Source organism: Caretta caretta, chromosome 1 (assembly GCF_965140235.1).
Source record: "Caretta caretta isolate rCarCar2 chromosome 1, rCarCar1.hap1, whole genome shotgun sequence".
Taxonomy (NCBI): domain Eukaryota; kingdom Metazoa; phylum Chordata; order Testudines; family Cheloniidae; genus Caretta; species Caretta caretta.
In genome coordinates, this window is record NC_134206.1 from 286,546,677 (window position 1) to 286,559,913 (window position 13,237).

Here is a 13,237-nt window from a genome sequence, read left to right on the forward strand (position 1 = left end):
CTGAAAATATTTCTGAATAGGGGAATGCGGAAGGCACATAATAATCATAGAAGGTTTTACATCGACACCTAACTACATGGAGTGATATCAGGATCCTCACTATTATTTCCACTTTTCAAGGGAAGGATTTTTGGAATTATGTCACAGATCAGTGAGTATTTCTGTAGCATCCACAAGTAGCAGCAGTGTTAAGTAAAAATATTCTCCTATTTGAATTGTCAAAAATTGTAAATTGTTTGCAATTATTCAGCTAATTTGAAATATTTTTCCATTAAGTGTCTTACAGTTTACAACTCAAAAGCCCCTTTAATAACAATATATGTCCTTCCCTCCCTTCTCAGTATTATATAAATTCTATTATTCAGTCACAGGAGACACTCAACTACAGAGGCATAAAAGGAAAATTTGTCCTCAACAATAGAGAGAGAAATATGGATCCATACAAGGGAAAAAGAAAACCTGGCAAATGTTTTTTCAGAGTCTCACAGCGACAAGAGGTTGCAAAGAACTAACCGGTATGTTTTAGAATCCTAATGAAATCACGAGCCATTTTTTATATGTTGCTTTTAAGTAAACAGATTCTTTAAGTAAACAAAATCATTGCAGGTAAGCTTTTAATAGTGTATTTGTACATGACATTCTCTTATGGAATTGCTGGTTATACGCCACCACATTTCTTGTTGAGTTTGCAAGTTAGCATCGCCTTGTTTCGTCTGCAAGTTACAATTAGAGATACACAACGATGCAAGTCACTGATCAAGCTGCAGAGGGAAGATGGATGGATGGCTCTAAAACTGGAGCACATGATGTTGCTAGCATAGCCATAGAAGAAGCAGTGGATAGAAAAGCTACAGCGCCACAGACATCAAATGCCCAAATATCTGTTCATTTTGCTTAAAGCATCACACACCATGTTCAGATCACTCCGAAGGTCCTGGACAACGTTTTCTATACTTCTGGTGTCTTTCAGAATTTCAATGCTTTGCGTGTATGGGTTGAAATACACTGAAAAGGGACGGTTGATTGATTTTGCAAAGTCCCTGAAAGAAAAAGAAAATTAATACCTATTTCTGCCACATCCAGAAAAGGGAAAATAAGATTTCGTTTTTAAGAGTCAAGGGAAATAATTTACCTCATCTTTTCTTTGGCTTCTTCAAAACTTTCTGAGACAAAGTAAGCTTCCTGAAAAGTGGTGATAAGGCATTCTTGCAAGCAAGTTGTCTTTGGATCAAATGTTCTCACACTGGCCTTGTCAGACAAAGCATGCTGCAAAATACACAACACAATTTGTTAAACTGTGTTATGAGGCTCCTGAATGCCTACGCAGTGTTTTCTGTATACACCCAGCTTTTATATCACTGTTATTGTACACTCCCAGTCAATAGCTAGTCTCATGTTTTACACACAATGGATCTTTCATCGTGACCAGAATAATTCAATCTATTAGCTAGTCTTTTTTTCCACCCAAAGTTATTACTTTAAATAATCAAGGGCAGTTCAGATACGTATCTACCCCATAGGTATAGAAACTACAATCTTCAGCTGGAAGAGGAGAAAGTAAAAAAATATGTGTAGGTTATTTTTCTGGAATACAACTACACACATCTGTATCCCAAAAATCTCTCTTAAATGGCAGAATTTATAATTACCTCTGCAGGTAAACAGAGTCTGACTAGATCATTCAGATAATCTGTGCCATCCATTTTCAGGCTGTATGTGCATGCCATTTGCGTTACAGTGAGTTTAAGACTGGAGCTATATATCTGAAGACCATTACATAATGTTCACTTAGTGGGTACTGATGAAATACATTACCTTTCTACCAAGTACACTTGAGCAATAATGCACCAAATAAATATTGCATGGAAACAAGAAGAAACAGGCATATTTATGTACCAAACAGACATTAGAAAGACAAGGAAAACAAGTGTGATTACTTGGAGAATAGCTATTAGAGCTGTGTTCCTCCTCACATGATTTGCACGTGGCCACTAGGAACAAAGACTCTGGATTTTAATGCTGAGAACTAGCTATTGCAAAATTTTGAGGCAGCTCACCTTCCACTCCTTCACTTTTTATTTACAATACCTCTACTAGCTCCTGTATCTGTCTTATACCTTAGAGGACTAAGGACAAGTATATTTATATTTATTCTTGGTGCTCTGCATTGAGGTACCAGAACTGAAGGCAAGTGCATTTGTTTTCAGTAGTGCAAGTCCTTGATCTATCTATCTGCATTGAAAGGTTCTGTACATAAACCTTAGACAGATAAATTACACACAGGGAACAGGACTGCTGAGTACAAAGGCTCCTCTTTTTTTTTAAACAGACTCTTCAGAGTAGCACAACACCAAGCACATGCTAATTCAATTATTCAGGTAGAACATGTGCATGTACATTTACAATACAACATAAACCGATAAAAAGAACCGTGTTGACCCAACTGCTCTGCCTTAGCCAGCACCCATTTTAAACGAAAATTGCATTCCAATACCACTTTACGTTCCTTGAATAGTCTGAACCCTTCCTGCATCTGGCAAGCCATGCCTCCCTTGCAGATCCCATTGGATACTCTCTACCTTTAAAGGGGCATTAGCAATTGTACCAGCCGGTTTGTCATATTTTCTTTTGAGCCCTGGTGCCACAATTGTCTAAGGGCTAAATCCATAAAGGGGCTTTAGACATTGCAATGCTCAGTGTTGCAGTGACTAACTTTTAGGTACTTTGCCAACCAATGGAATCCACAACCCATTAATTAGGTGCCTAGACTTCTTATACAAGCCATGAGGAGAGAGAGGTGCCTAAGAATAGAATCCACAAAAGCCAGCCCACTAGGTGGGGAGCTGCCTAAGCTAGCTAATAGCGGATGTAGATGCCAAGGAAAGGGGTGGGTCTTAAGCCCTGCCCCTCTCAGGGAGTTTGGTGCCTAAATTCAGGTTTGATGGAGGCACCTGTTTCCAGCTGGGTCTCACAGCTGTGAACTCTCTCCTGGAACCGGGCACATAAGCCATTTTTCTGCAGTGGGACATGCCTAACGACACGCACAATGGCAGTGGCAGCCTATAGCCCCATAGTTAAGGCACTCACCCAGGATGCAGGTGGCCCAGATTCAGGGGATGGGGAGCTGGGATTTGTAGATGAGTCGCCCACTTGCAGGTGAGTGTCTTAAGCACTGGGAGATTCTGGTGTGGGTCTTTCTCGGTCTTTCCTGGTGAAGCTGAGCCACTCTGTATTTCTGTATTCACTGGGCCAAAGAGCAAGTGAGAATGACTCTCTAGTCCAATAGTTAGGGCACTTACCTGAGAGAGAGGAAACCCATGTTCAAATCCCTTCTCCTTACCAGGCAGATGGGGAAATTGAAATGGGGTCTCCCATGTCCCAGCTGAGTGCTCTAACCACTGGGATAATTGTTATGAAGGAGGCTGCTTTCTTCTTTTCCTTCTCTTCCCAGACGTTTTGTGTGGAGTTAGGCATGCTCTGAGCTCACCTACTACATTGGGTCTGATAGACAATATAGGTGGGACAACACCTAATTTGGGGTTTAGATGTGTCAAAGGCACTGAGCTCCTGGGCAAGGTCAAGACTGAGGCAGCTGTGTGCATACCAAATATGGGTGCTTAGGGTAATTTTACAGTGGCAATATAATCATAAAGGGACTTTAGGTGCTTGTAGGGTTAGGCAGCAGCTGAATTAGGGGTTTGAGGATCTCGGTGGCTCCTAAATGTTGGAGTTGGGCACCTAAAGTGGCAGTTAGCCACCAAAGTCCTTTTGTGGATTTGGCCCTACATTTTTTAATTCTGAAGCAACGTACCCATAAAATGCACTGTGAACAATGGAGTATGCAAATTCTGAAACTGGTAGTGTCAGGGTGTCATAAATATAAAGGGAAGGGTAACCACCTTTCTGTATACAATGCTATAAAATCCCTCCTGGCCAGAGGCAAAACCCTTTCACCTGTAAAGGGTTAAGAAGCTAAGGTAGTCTAGCTGGCACCTGACCCAAATGACCAATGAGAGGACAAGATACTTTCAAATCGGGGCGGGGGGGGAACAAAGGGTTCTTCTGTCTGTGTGATGCTTTTGCTGGGAACAGATCAAGAAGGCAGCCTCAGAACTTCTGTTAAGTTAGTAAGTAATCTAGCTAGAAATGCATTAGATTTCCTTTTCTTTACTGGCTGGTAAAATAAGCTGTGCTGGATGGAATGTATATTCCTGGTTGTCAAGGTTCCTCCCCCACTCTGAACTCGAGGGTACAGATGTGGGGACCTGCATGAAAACCTCCTAAGCTTACTTTTACCAGCTTAGGTTAAAACTTCCCCAAGGTACAAACTATTTTACCTTTTGCCCTTGGACTTTCGCTGCCACCACCAAATGTCTAACTGGTATTATTATTAGGAAAGAGTCCATTTGGAAACGTCTGCCCCCCCCAAAATCCTCCCAAACATTACCCCCCCTTTCCTGGGTAAGGTTTGATAAAAATCCTCACCAATTTGCATAGGTGACCACAGACCTAAACCCTTGGATCTTAAGAACAATGAAAAAGCATTCAGTTTCTTAAAAGAAGAATTTTAATAGAAGTAAAAGAATCACCTCTGTAAAATCAGGATGGTAAATACCTTTCAGGGTAATTAGATTCAAAACATAGAGAATCCCTCTAGGCAAAACCTTAAGTTACAAAAAGACACAAAAAGAGGACTATCCATTCCATTCAGCACAGCTTATTTTCTCAGCCATTTAAAGAAATCAGAATCTAACGCATATCTAGCTAGATTACTTACTAAGTTCTAAGACTCCATTGCTGTTCTGTCCCCAGCAAAAGCATCACACAAACAGAGAGTGAGACTTTGTTTCTCCCTCCCCCCAGCTTTTGAAAGTATCTTGTCTCCTCATTGGTCATTTTGGTCAGGTGCCAGCAAGGTTACCCTAGCTTCTTAACCCTTTACAGGTGAAAGGGTTTTTCCTCTGGCGGGATTTTAAAGGTGTTTACCCTTCCCTTTACATTTATGATACTGGTTTTGTGTCTTTTTGTAACTTAAAGTTTTGCCTAGAGGGATTCTCTATGTTTTGAATCTGATTACCCTGTAAGGTATTAACCATCCTGATTTTCAGAGGTGATTCTTTTAGCTTTTCTTTAATTAAAATTCTTCTTTTAAGAACCTGATTGATTTTTCATTGTTCTTAAGATCCAAGTCTTTGGGTCTGTGTTCACCTGTACAAATTGGTGAGGATTCTTATCAAGCCTTCCCCAGGAAAGGGGGTGTAAGGCTTGGGGGGATATTTTGGGGGAAGACGTCTCCAAGTGGGCTCTTTCCCTGTTCTTTGTTTAAAACGCTTGGTGGTGGCAGCATACGGTTCAAGGACAAGGCAAAGTTTGTACCTTGGGAAAGTTCTAACCGAAGCTGGTAAGAATAAGCTTAGAGGGTCTTTCATACGGGTCCCTACATCTGTACCCTAGAGGTCAGAGTGGGGAAGAAACCTTGACACAGGACTTGACAGAGAGCTCTTAGCCAGACCTCCTGGGTCCTTCCCTATGCTGTCTTAAAGCAAAGTGGGACAACAAGAACATCAGAAAGGTTGTAGGACATCTGGTTAATTTTTCAGGTGGACCCTAGTGCTGTGAATGTCAAAGTCTGCTTGCTCTGTAGGGAATGTTCTGTATGCTCATGCGCTCAGCTAATGCTCAGTAGGGAGTGCACAGGGATGTGCTCAGTAGGGAGTGCAGAATCTCAAAGCAGAAAAACTATTAAATTGGTGGGTCCGGACCATTTTATATGGAGGTGTAATCAGAATGTCACATCCTGGTTTCTTTAGGGACGTTAGCTATTTATGTAATGTTGTAAGCAGTAAAAAAAACCTCACAACATGTGCAGTTATATTGGCTACCCACCATTTGCTTTGGATATGTTGTTTGCCCATATGTTTTCAGTCAACCAAGATGTGGAAGTATCTAGTAAATATTTCCCTACCCCCATCCTCTTCCTTTATCTGTCTTTATGGAATGTAATTGCTAATGTGTATCTATACCACAGCCTGCAGTTGAATGAAATGTCATGCCATCTCAAGGGCTTGTGGTAGAGGCCACCTCTAGAGGCTTATTCACACAGGAAATAAACTGTTGCTCTAGTACAGTCAATGGGGATTTTCCATTAGCTCAAGATGGGAGAGTTGGTATTTTATGGAGCAACGGGTTCCAAGTTCAAACCTTGCTGATACCTATGAAAGGTAGCAGTATTTGACAATGGGACTGCTCAAGAGTGATAGGATATGCTCCTTTGCTGGAAACAAGCATAATACCTCCACAGCATTTCCAGCTCTGCTAGCAAAGGCAGGGAGAGACAACCTATCAATGCCATATTAAAAGAGAGTTTTGTTGTGTACTTGCTCATTTGAGTGTAAAGACTGGGTTGTAATTATGTAACACACACTTATTAAGGTTTACAAAAATACCGCCAAAAAACCTTCCGATAGCAAGAGGAGAAACTTGAGATGGGTTATAAATGCTGTACTGTCTGTAGGCCAGAATTAAACCCTTGGGTGAGAAGAAATTATCCGCATCCCTGTATTGGTTTTATTGTCTTGTTATTCTGTGGGAGAACACGAGAGTATCCAGGAAAAACATGCTCCTAAATGTTTTTCTGCTGATCTGCAAATGGGCTATTTCCAAATGGTGTGCTGATGTTCCCAGAACTTTTTTATGATACCAATGGAATTTTATATATTGTTCAGACAAATAGAAAAACACTCTAGTGGTAAGAGGTAGTAAAATGTATACTGGGCATCCAGGTGTTGTTATAGCCATTGTCTCCACCCTCAACAAAAAAAAAGTGGTGTTGTTGAATCCACTGCTCTTAGTTTTTAGGATATAATCAGGGACATACTAGTTTTATCTATTCATAATCAGATGTTTTATTGTGAGCATCTTTGACTGAAAAAGGTATAATTCTACAGGACTGGAACTCTGCTTCTTCATTAAACACAGCAATGTGGCACAGTAGACCAGGTGTACAGCCCAATGAAGTCAGTGGGAAGACTTCCACTGACAGCAGAGTTCTTTGATTCAGACCCTTAATGAAAGGGCTCAAGAATACATTATGAAATTCATGGACAACGTATTTTTAAACACATTTGATCTGCCTTTTTTAGAATCATAACTACTTCGTAGAAATAGCGTGTTTACTGAATTGTGTATTCAGTCTGACTTCTGAACCACAAATGTATATTGTGTAATAGCCTTATCTAGAGTTAACCTGACTTTATTAGGGCTGAACATTTTATAACAGCTCACTCTTTTGGTTCCTTTCCCACACTGGTTTTAGCTTTTAATCTTCTCTTTCTCCTTTGTGTGTATCTGCGTGTGCAAGCTTTCTGTATTTTCTGCTTAATGCATTTTTTCCCATGTAGCACACATTTTCTTCTGCAATTTGTTGTGTCTTACATTCAGACTAGTTCTAAATATTGAAAAAAAATCTTTGGGGGGTGTAGTGGGGTGGCTGACCACTCCTATCCTAGATGGGGCTTCAGCAAGCTAGGGAGGTGGTGCAGGTGGGTGGCCAATCAGAGAAGGCCTGCTAGGGAGCCAATCAGAGGCTGAGTTAGAGACAGCCAATCAGAGCCAGACTCAGCCATATATAAAGGCTGCCCAGGAAGGGAGTAGGGTAGTCTCCCCCTGATGGTCAAGGGAGGAGGACTGGCTACTGGGCTGAATGGTAGTACCTTGGACAGAGCAGTGCTGGGGAGTCTGACCAACAAAAACCCCAGGCTGCTGGCCTAGGCCAGGCAGGGGCGTAGGGCCGAAGGGGAAGTGGCCCAGGGACAATAGCAGGGCAAGGGGAGAGAAGGATGGCAGAGAGGCTGCTGCTAGAGGGTCTCTGGGTCGGGACCCAGAGTAGCAGGTGGGCCTGGGTCTGTCCCCCCCTTCTCCTTGTGCTACACCTGGCAGAAAAGGAGTGTGGCCTGATCCAGGCTGTGGCTGGTTCCTGTGATAAGGGGCTAGACTTAGAGGCTGCAGCTGGCCACTACAATAGGTGCAGATTGTGGTCTGCTGGTAACACCAAACCCCTGGAAGGGGGTGAGATTGGAGCAGTGGGCACTGCTGGAGGGCAGTATCCTGAAGAGGATGCTGCCGAGTGGGGAGCAATGAGGGTCCCTGAAGCAGCAGAGCAGATGAAGGGCAAGGCACCATGTGAAAAAGGTGCTCCATGACTGGACAGAGCTAATTCCCAGAGCAACCAGCGGGAGGTGCCAGTGGTGGTGAGTCCTAACCCCGTCACAGGGGGAAAAAAGCTGCTTTGTACGTACATTCCTCTGATTTTTAGTTTCTTGCTGCTGAAGCCATTGGCAAATTTTCTAGAGAAGAGCCATGTAAGGCAGAAAAAGAGAGAATGAGGTTTGGTTGAGTTTCAATATATACCAAAATATTACCCAGCAAATTCACTCTTAACAGTTTGTGTTGCCTGACACTTTTCTATCTTGTTAAATATTTATAAACAAGACCATTAAATATGTATATTTACTATTCAGAAATATACTTGAGATCTAGATTTATTTGTATATAGGTGTGCCATAGCGGAGAGGGATGTCAGCTCTGAAGCAATTTGGTGATATAACTGGGAATGAGGTAGTGGATACAATTTTCAAAAACACTTAAGTGACTAAGACCTATTTTCAAACATGCCTATAGGCCAGATTTACAAAGGTATTTAGGTGCCTAAAGATACAGATAAGCACCTAGTGGGAGTATCAAAAGCATGAAAGCAGGTTAGGTGCCTAACTCCCATTGATAGTGGGATTTACATACCTAACTCACTTAGGCACTTCTAAAAATCCCACTAGGTGCCTATCTGTATCTTAGACACATAAAATCAATTTGTAAACACTTAGACGATAATAGAAAGAATAGTGAGCACGGATTTGTCAATAATGCCAAACCAATTTAATTTTCTTCTTTGAAAGGGGCACTAGTCTAGAAGATTCGGGGAGGCAGTAGATGTGATATATCTTGATTTTAGTAAGACTTTTGACACATGACATTCTCATAAGCAAACTAGGGAAATGTGGTCCAGATGAAATTATTATAAAGTGGGTTCAAAACTGGTTGAAAGACCATACTCCAAGAGTAGATATCAATGGTTTGCTGTCAGAGTGGGAGGGCATATCTAGTAGGGTCCTGCAGGGTTCAGTCCTGCAGCCAATACTAGTCAATATTTTAATTAGTGATTTGGATAATGAAGTGGAGAGTGCTTATAAAATTTGCAGATGACACCAGCTGGGAGAGGTTGAAAGCACTTTGGAGGACAGGATTAGAACTCAAAACGATGTTGACAAACTGAAGAATTAGTTTGAAATCAACAAGATGTAATTCAATAAGTACAAGTGCAAAGTACTTAATTTAGGAAAGAAAAATCAAATGCACAACAGCAAAACTGTCAATAACTGACTAGTCAGTAGAACTGCTAAAAATGATCTGGGAGTTGTAGTGGTTCACAAATTGCATACGAGTCAACAATGTGATACAGCTGCAAAACAGGCTAATATCATTCTGGGATGTATTAACAGGAGTGTCCATATATATGACATGGGAGGCAATTGCCCACTCTACTTGGCACGGGTGAAGCCTCAGCTGGAACACTGTGTCCAATTCTGGGCATCACACCTAAGAAAAGATGTGGACAAATCTGACAGAGTCCAGAGGACAGCAACAAAAATTCATAAAAGGTTTAGCCAATCTGATTTATACAGAAAGGTTAAAAATAACTGGGCATGTTTAATCTTGAGAAAAGAAGACTGATAAGTCTTCAAATATGTGAAGGAGTGTTATAAAGAGTACAGTGAGCTATTGTTCTTCTTGTCCGCTCAAGGTAGGATGAGAAATAATGAGCTTAATCTGCAGCCAGAAATTTAGAAACCTTCCTTATAAGGGTAGTTAAGCTCTGGAATAGTCTTCCAAGGGATGCTGTGAAATTCCCATCATTAGAGGTGTCAGGGATGGTCTATATTTACAGTACTTAGTCCTGATTCAGTGAAGAGGTTGCACTTGATGACTTCTCAAAGTTCCTTCCAGCCCTACATTTCTTGGATTCTATAATTCTAAATATGTTTGCAAATCTGGCCCTTAGGCACTTTTGAAAATATTTTCCATTTATCCTTTTCGGATAAGAGGTATCATTGCAGAGCTGTTCTCCTGCACTTATTTTATGTAATACTTTTACAGTTTAATTATTCAAAGAAAAGTTCCCCATTTTTTCTCATATACAATGTTCATTAATAAATCAAGTTAATAAAATGTTCACTGACATAACATTAAACTATGTAACCCTAGAACCAAACTGACATACATGGTGAAATAAGAGGGCCTGATGGGTTGAGCAGTGAATAGATCCAATCAGCTGGAAGTGATAACACTGCATAATAAGGCACACAATAGGCAGTGTATTGATTGTACAATAATTCATGTTTACATGCTCTGTGGAATGAGACTTCTGAATGAGTGCCATCAAGTCACCTTACGGAGGCCAAATCCTGGTTACTTGACTCATGCTGCAAATTAGTCCCCCTCTGTTATTGCTAGAGGTATATAAATATTGTTGCATATGTAGCATAATAGGAAAAGTATTTGATTTATGGTATGCAGTCTAACCTTTGAAGCTGATCAATAGATGTTATTTATGTTATTATTTATTCCATCAACCTTTGGAAAGGGTTGAAAGTTCATATTTTGAGATTACTGCTGAACAAATAATACTTATCTGGGGTCAGAGTTAAGGCTGTTTTTGATGAAATATGCATTTCAGTATACTTGATAAGAATAATCTGTTCATTTATGGACAGCATAAGGTTTATGATCTTGACTATTCACATGTTTGCACATGTGTTTATTTGTAAATAGTGTGATAAGTGACAACAATGAAATTACTTAACTGTTGCTTTAAAGTAAGGGCCTGCTTTTCCATGGGACCTTATGTAGATTTTTAGGACTCAATTCTCGAAAGGTGTTGGACCAAAGGGATGGGAGACAAAGTGCTCAGCACTTTAATGGATTGAGCCTTAACCCTGTAAAATACTACCATTCTGATACCGTGAGGAGTAAAATTGTCATTGTACTGAAATCCTGTATTGTAGTCAGAACAATAAGTGTCAATTTTTTTTTTTACTTATCCCTTTTTTCATTTTTTTTTACTGCTCTAACAATCTTAGACACATAAGGGATGTAATGAGCCTAACTAGTTCCAGCTAGGACATTTAAATACACAGAATAGACAAAGTAGAGAGACTGAGTTATTAATAAAAGCACTAACAGCATTTGTAGGCCCCAGTACAGAAAAGCTTGGCTGTGCCTGACTAGAGCTGGTTGAAAACACAGTAAAATGTTGCAAATATCTTGTAAATTTGTCCTGTTTGGGGTTTTTTATTTCAACAATTTGGACCAGCTCTGGCTGTGATCCTGTGAATATTTATTGAACCCACATGCTTAAATTTACAGTCCAATTGACTTCAATGGAACTACTCACAATATGTAAATTTAAATACCTTTGGTTTTGAAGGATTGGGGCCCTATTCAGGAAGGTCAGTAAGCTTACATGGCTTCCTGACCAAGGAGGGATATAAGCACATACTTAAATGTTTTCCTAAATCAGGGCCTTAATATTTCTAGATTGTGGTCTGAACACTACTCACTTTACTCAGAGGAGTAATCCCACTGCAGTACACAGGATTACTCACTTAAATAAGGCAAGCAGGATTTGGCCTTATATTGCCATATTATGCAAACAATTTTTTTTACATAAAGGTCCCAGAAACTGTGATATAAGAAACCTCCTACTCAGTAAATAGAAAGGGATTAATGTCTTCACTAGCAGTAAATTCATGTCTCATTAGCTACCAAATCTTTAAAAGCAAGCAAACACACAACAACAAAAATGTGCTTTGCAACTTTTCAGTTTTAGCACATCAGTTCTTATCGACTTGTTTCACACGCCAAATTCCTGCTGAATTTTGGGAGTAAACCTTCAATCTAAAATACCTGACCACTTTTTTTAAAGTAAAAATATTCACACTTCATTAATAATTTTCCATCATTCTAATAAACTTATTTCAGCCTGCAGGGTACATTCACTAACATACCTTTAATTCGCCAATAGAAGACAGGAGTCCTGCCCCGTAAGCACGTAGCTGTCCCTCTTGCTTGCAAAGGCCAAATTCGATAGTAAAAAAATAGCACTGTGAAAATAGATACATACAGATATATGTAGCGAAGCCGTAGACAAGCACTTGAGTAGCACCAGTTGGTACTATTTTCACTTGAGAGCCCCATTTCCTCAGATTTTCATGTTTTTTAAATAAGTTGAGATCAAAGACACTTATTGTTACATACTTTAAATGTCATGTTAGCAGTAAAGTAGAGCTGTATAAAAAAAGCGCGCACAGGGAAAAAAACAGCAAGATTGTGCTTTTTCTCTGGTTTCCCAGTCACCAAGGGCCAGATTTTAAAAGGGTATCTAGGTGCCTAAAGATACAGATTGGTGCTGAGTGGTCTTTTAAAAAAAATCCTAAAGACATTTAGGCCTAGATTTTTTTAAAGGTATTTAAGTGCCTAAATCCTACTGATTTCAATGGGAGTTTGGCACCTAACCTGGTTGGACACTTTTGAAAATCCCAGTGGGCACCTCTGCATCTTTAGGCACCTAAATACTTCTGAAAATCCCATCCCTAGGTCCTAGTTCAGGACACCATTTAAGCATATTCTTAATTGCAAGTAAATGCTTAAGACCCATTGACTGATGGAATTAAAGCTGAATGTGTGCTTAAGAACTTTCCTGAACTGGGGCCTTAGCCCTCATAAGATTTTACTAACTTTGCCATAAGTGAAGAAAAATGTCACTTGCTTTCTAAATTAGACAATTACAGCCACTCCAGTAAGCTCAATGGACCAATCCTTTCCAATTGTTCATTGAGGTCTATGTTCAACCCATAAAACTAGAAGGGCAGTTCGTACGGTCTGAACAAAATTACTGAGAAATTGTGTAAAAGATTAGCATAAGAATAATTACATTTAATTTGCATTAACTACATAAAACTGTTAAATATTACAGAAACCTTTGGGAAACACAGGTATTTCAATATCTCTAAACTGGAAAAGAAAAGCCAAATCACTTCTGCTCCTAACAAGTTTTTTGCTTTTGATATTACACATTAAGACTTTTTCTTTACCATATATCAGCATGTAAAAATAAGGAAATATT

At 39.9% G+C, this 13,237-nt stretch overlaps 1 protein-coding gene across 1 annotated transcript in view; it reads right to left on the reverse strand.

Annotated features, from left to right (window-relative positions):
- Positions 1–603: 603 nt before the first annotated feature.
- TPH2 (tryptophan hydroxylase 2) overlaps positions 604–13,237 on the reverse strand; it is a 71,377-nt gene continuing 58,743 nt past the window's right edge. The window contains exons 9-11 of the mRNA XM_048835754.2: positions 12,120–12,215; positions 1,133–1,266; positions 604–1,040 (exon numbers count right to left, since the gene is read on the reverse strand). Of these exons, the coding sequence (XP_048691711.1) occupies positions 866–1,040; positions 1,133–1,266; positions 12,120–12,215 (405 nt within the window). The 3' untranslated portion in view covers positions 604–865. The remainder of the gene's footprint in view (positions 1,041–1,132; positions 1,267–12,119; positions 12,216–13,237) is intronic.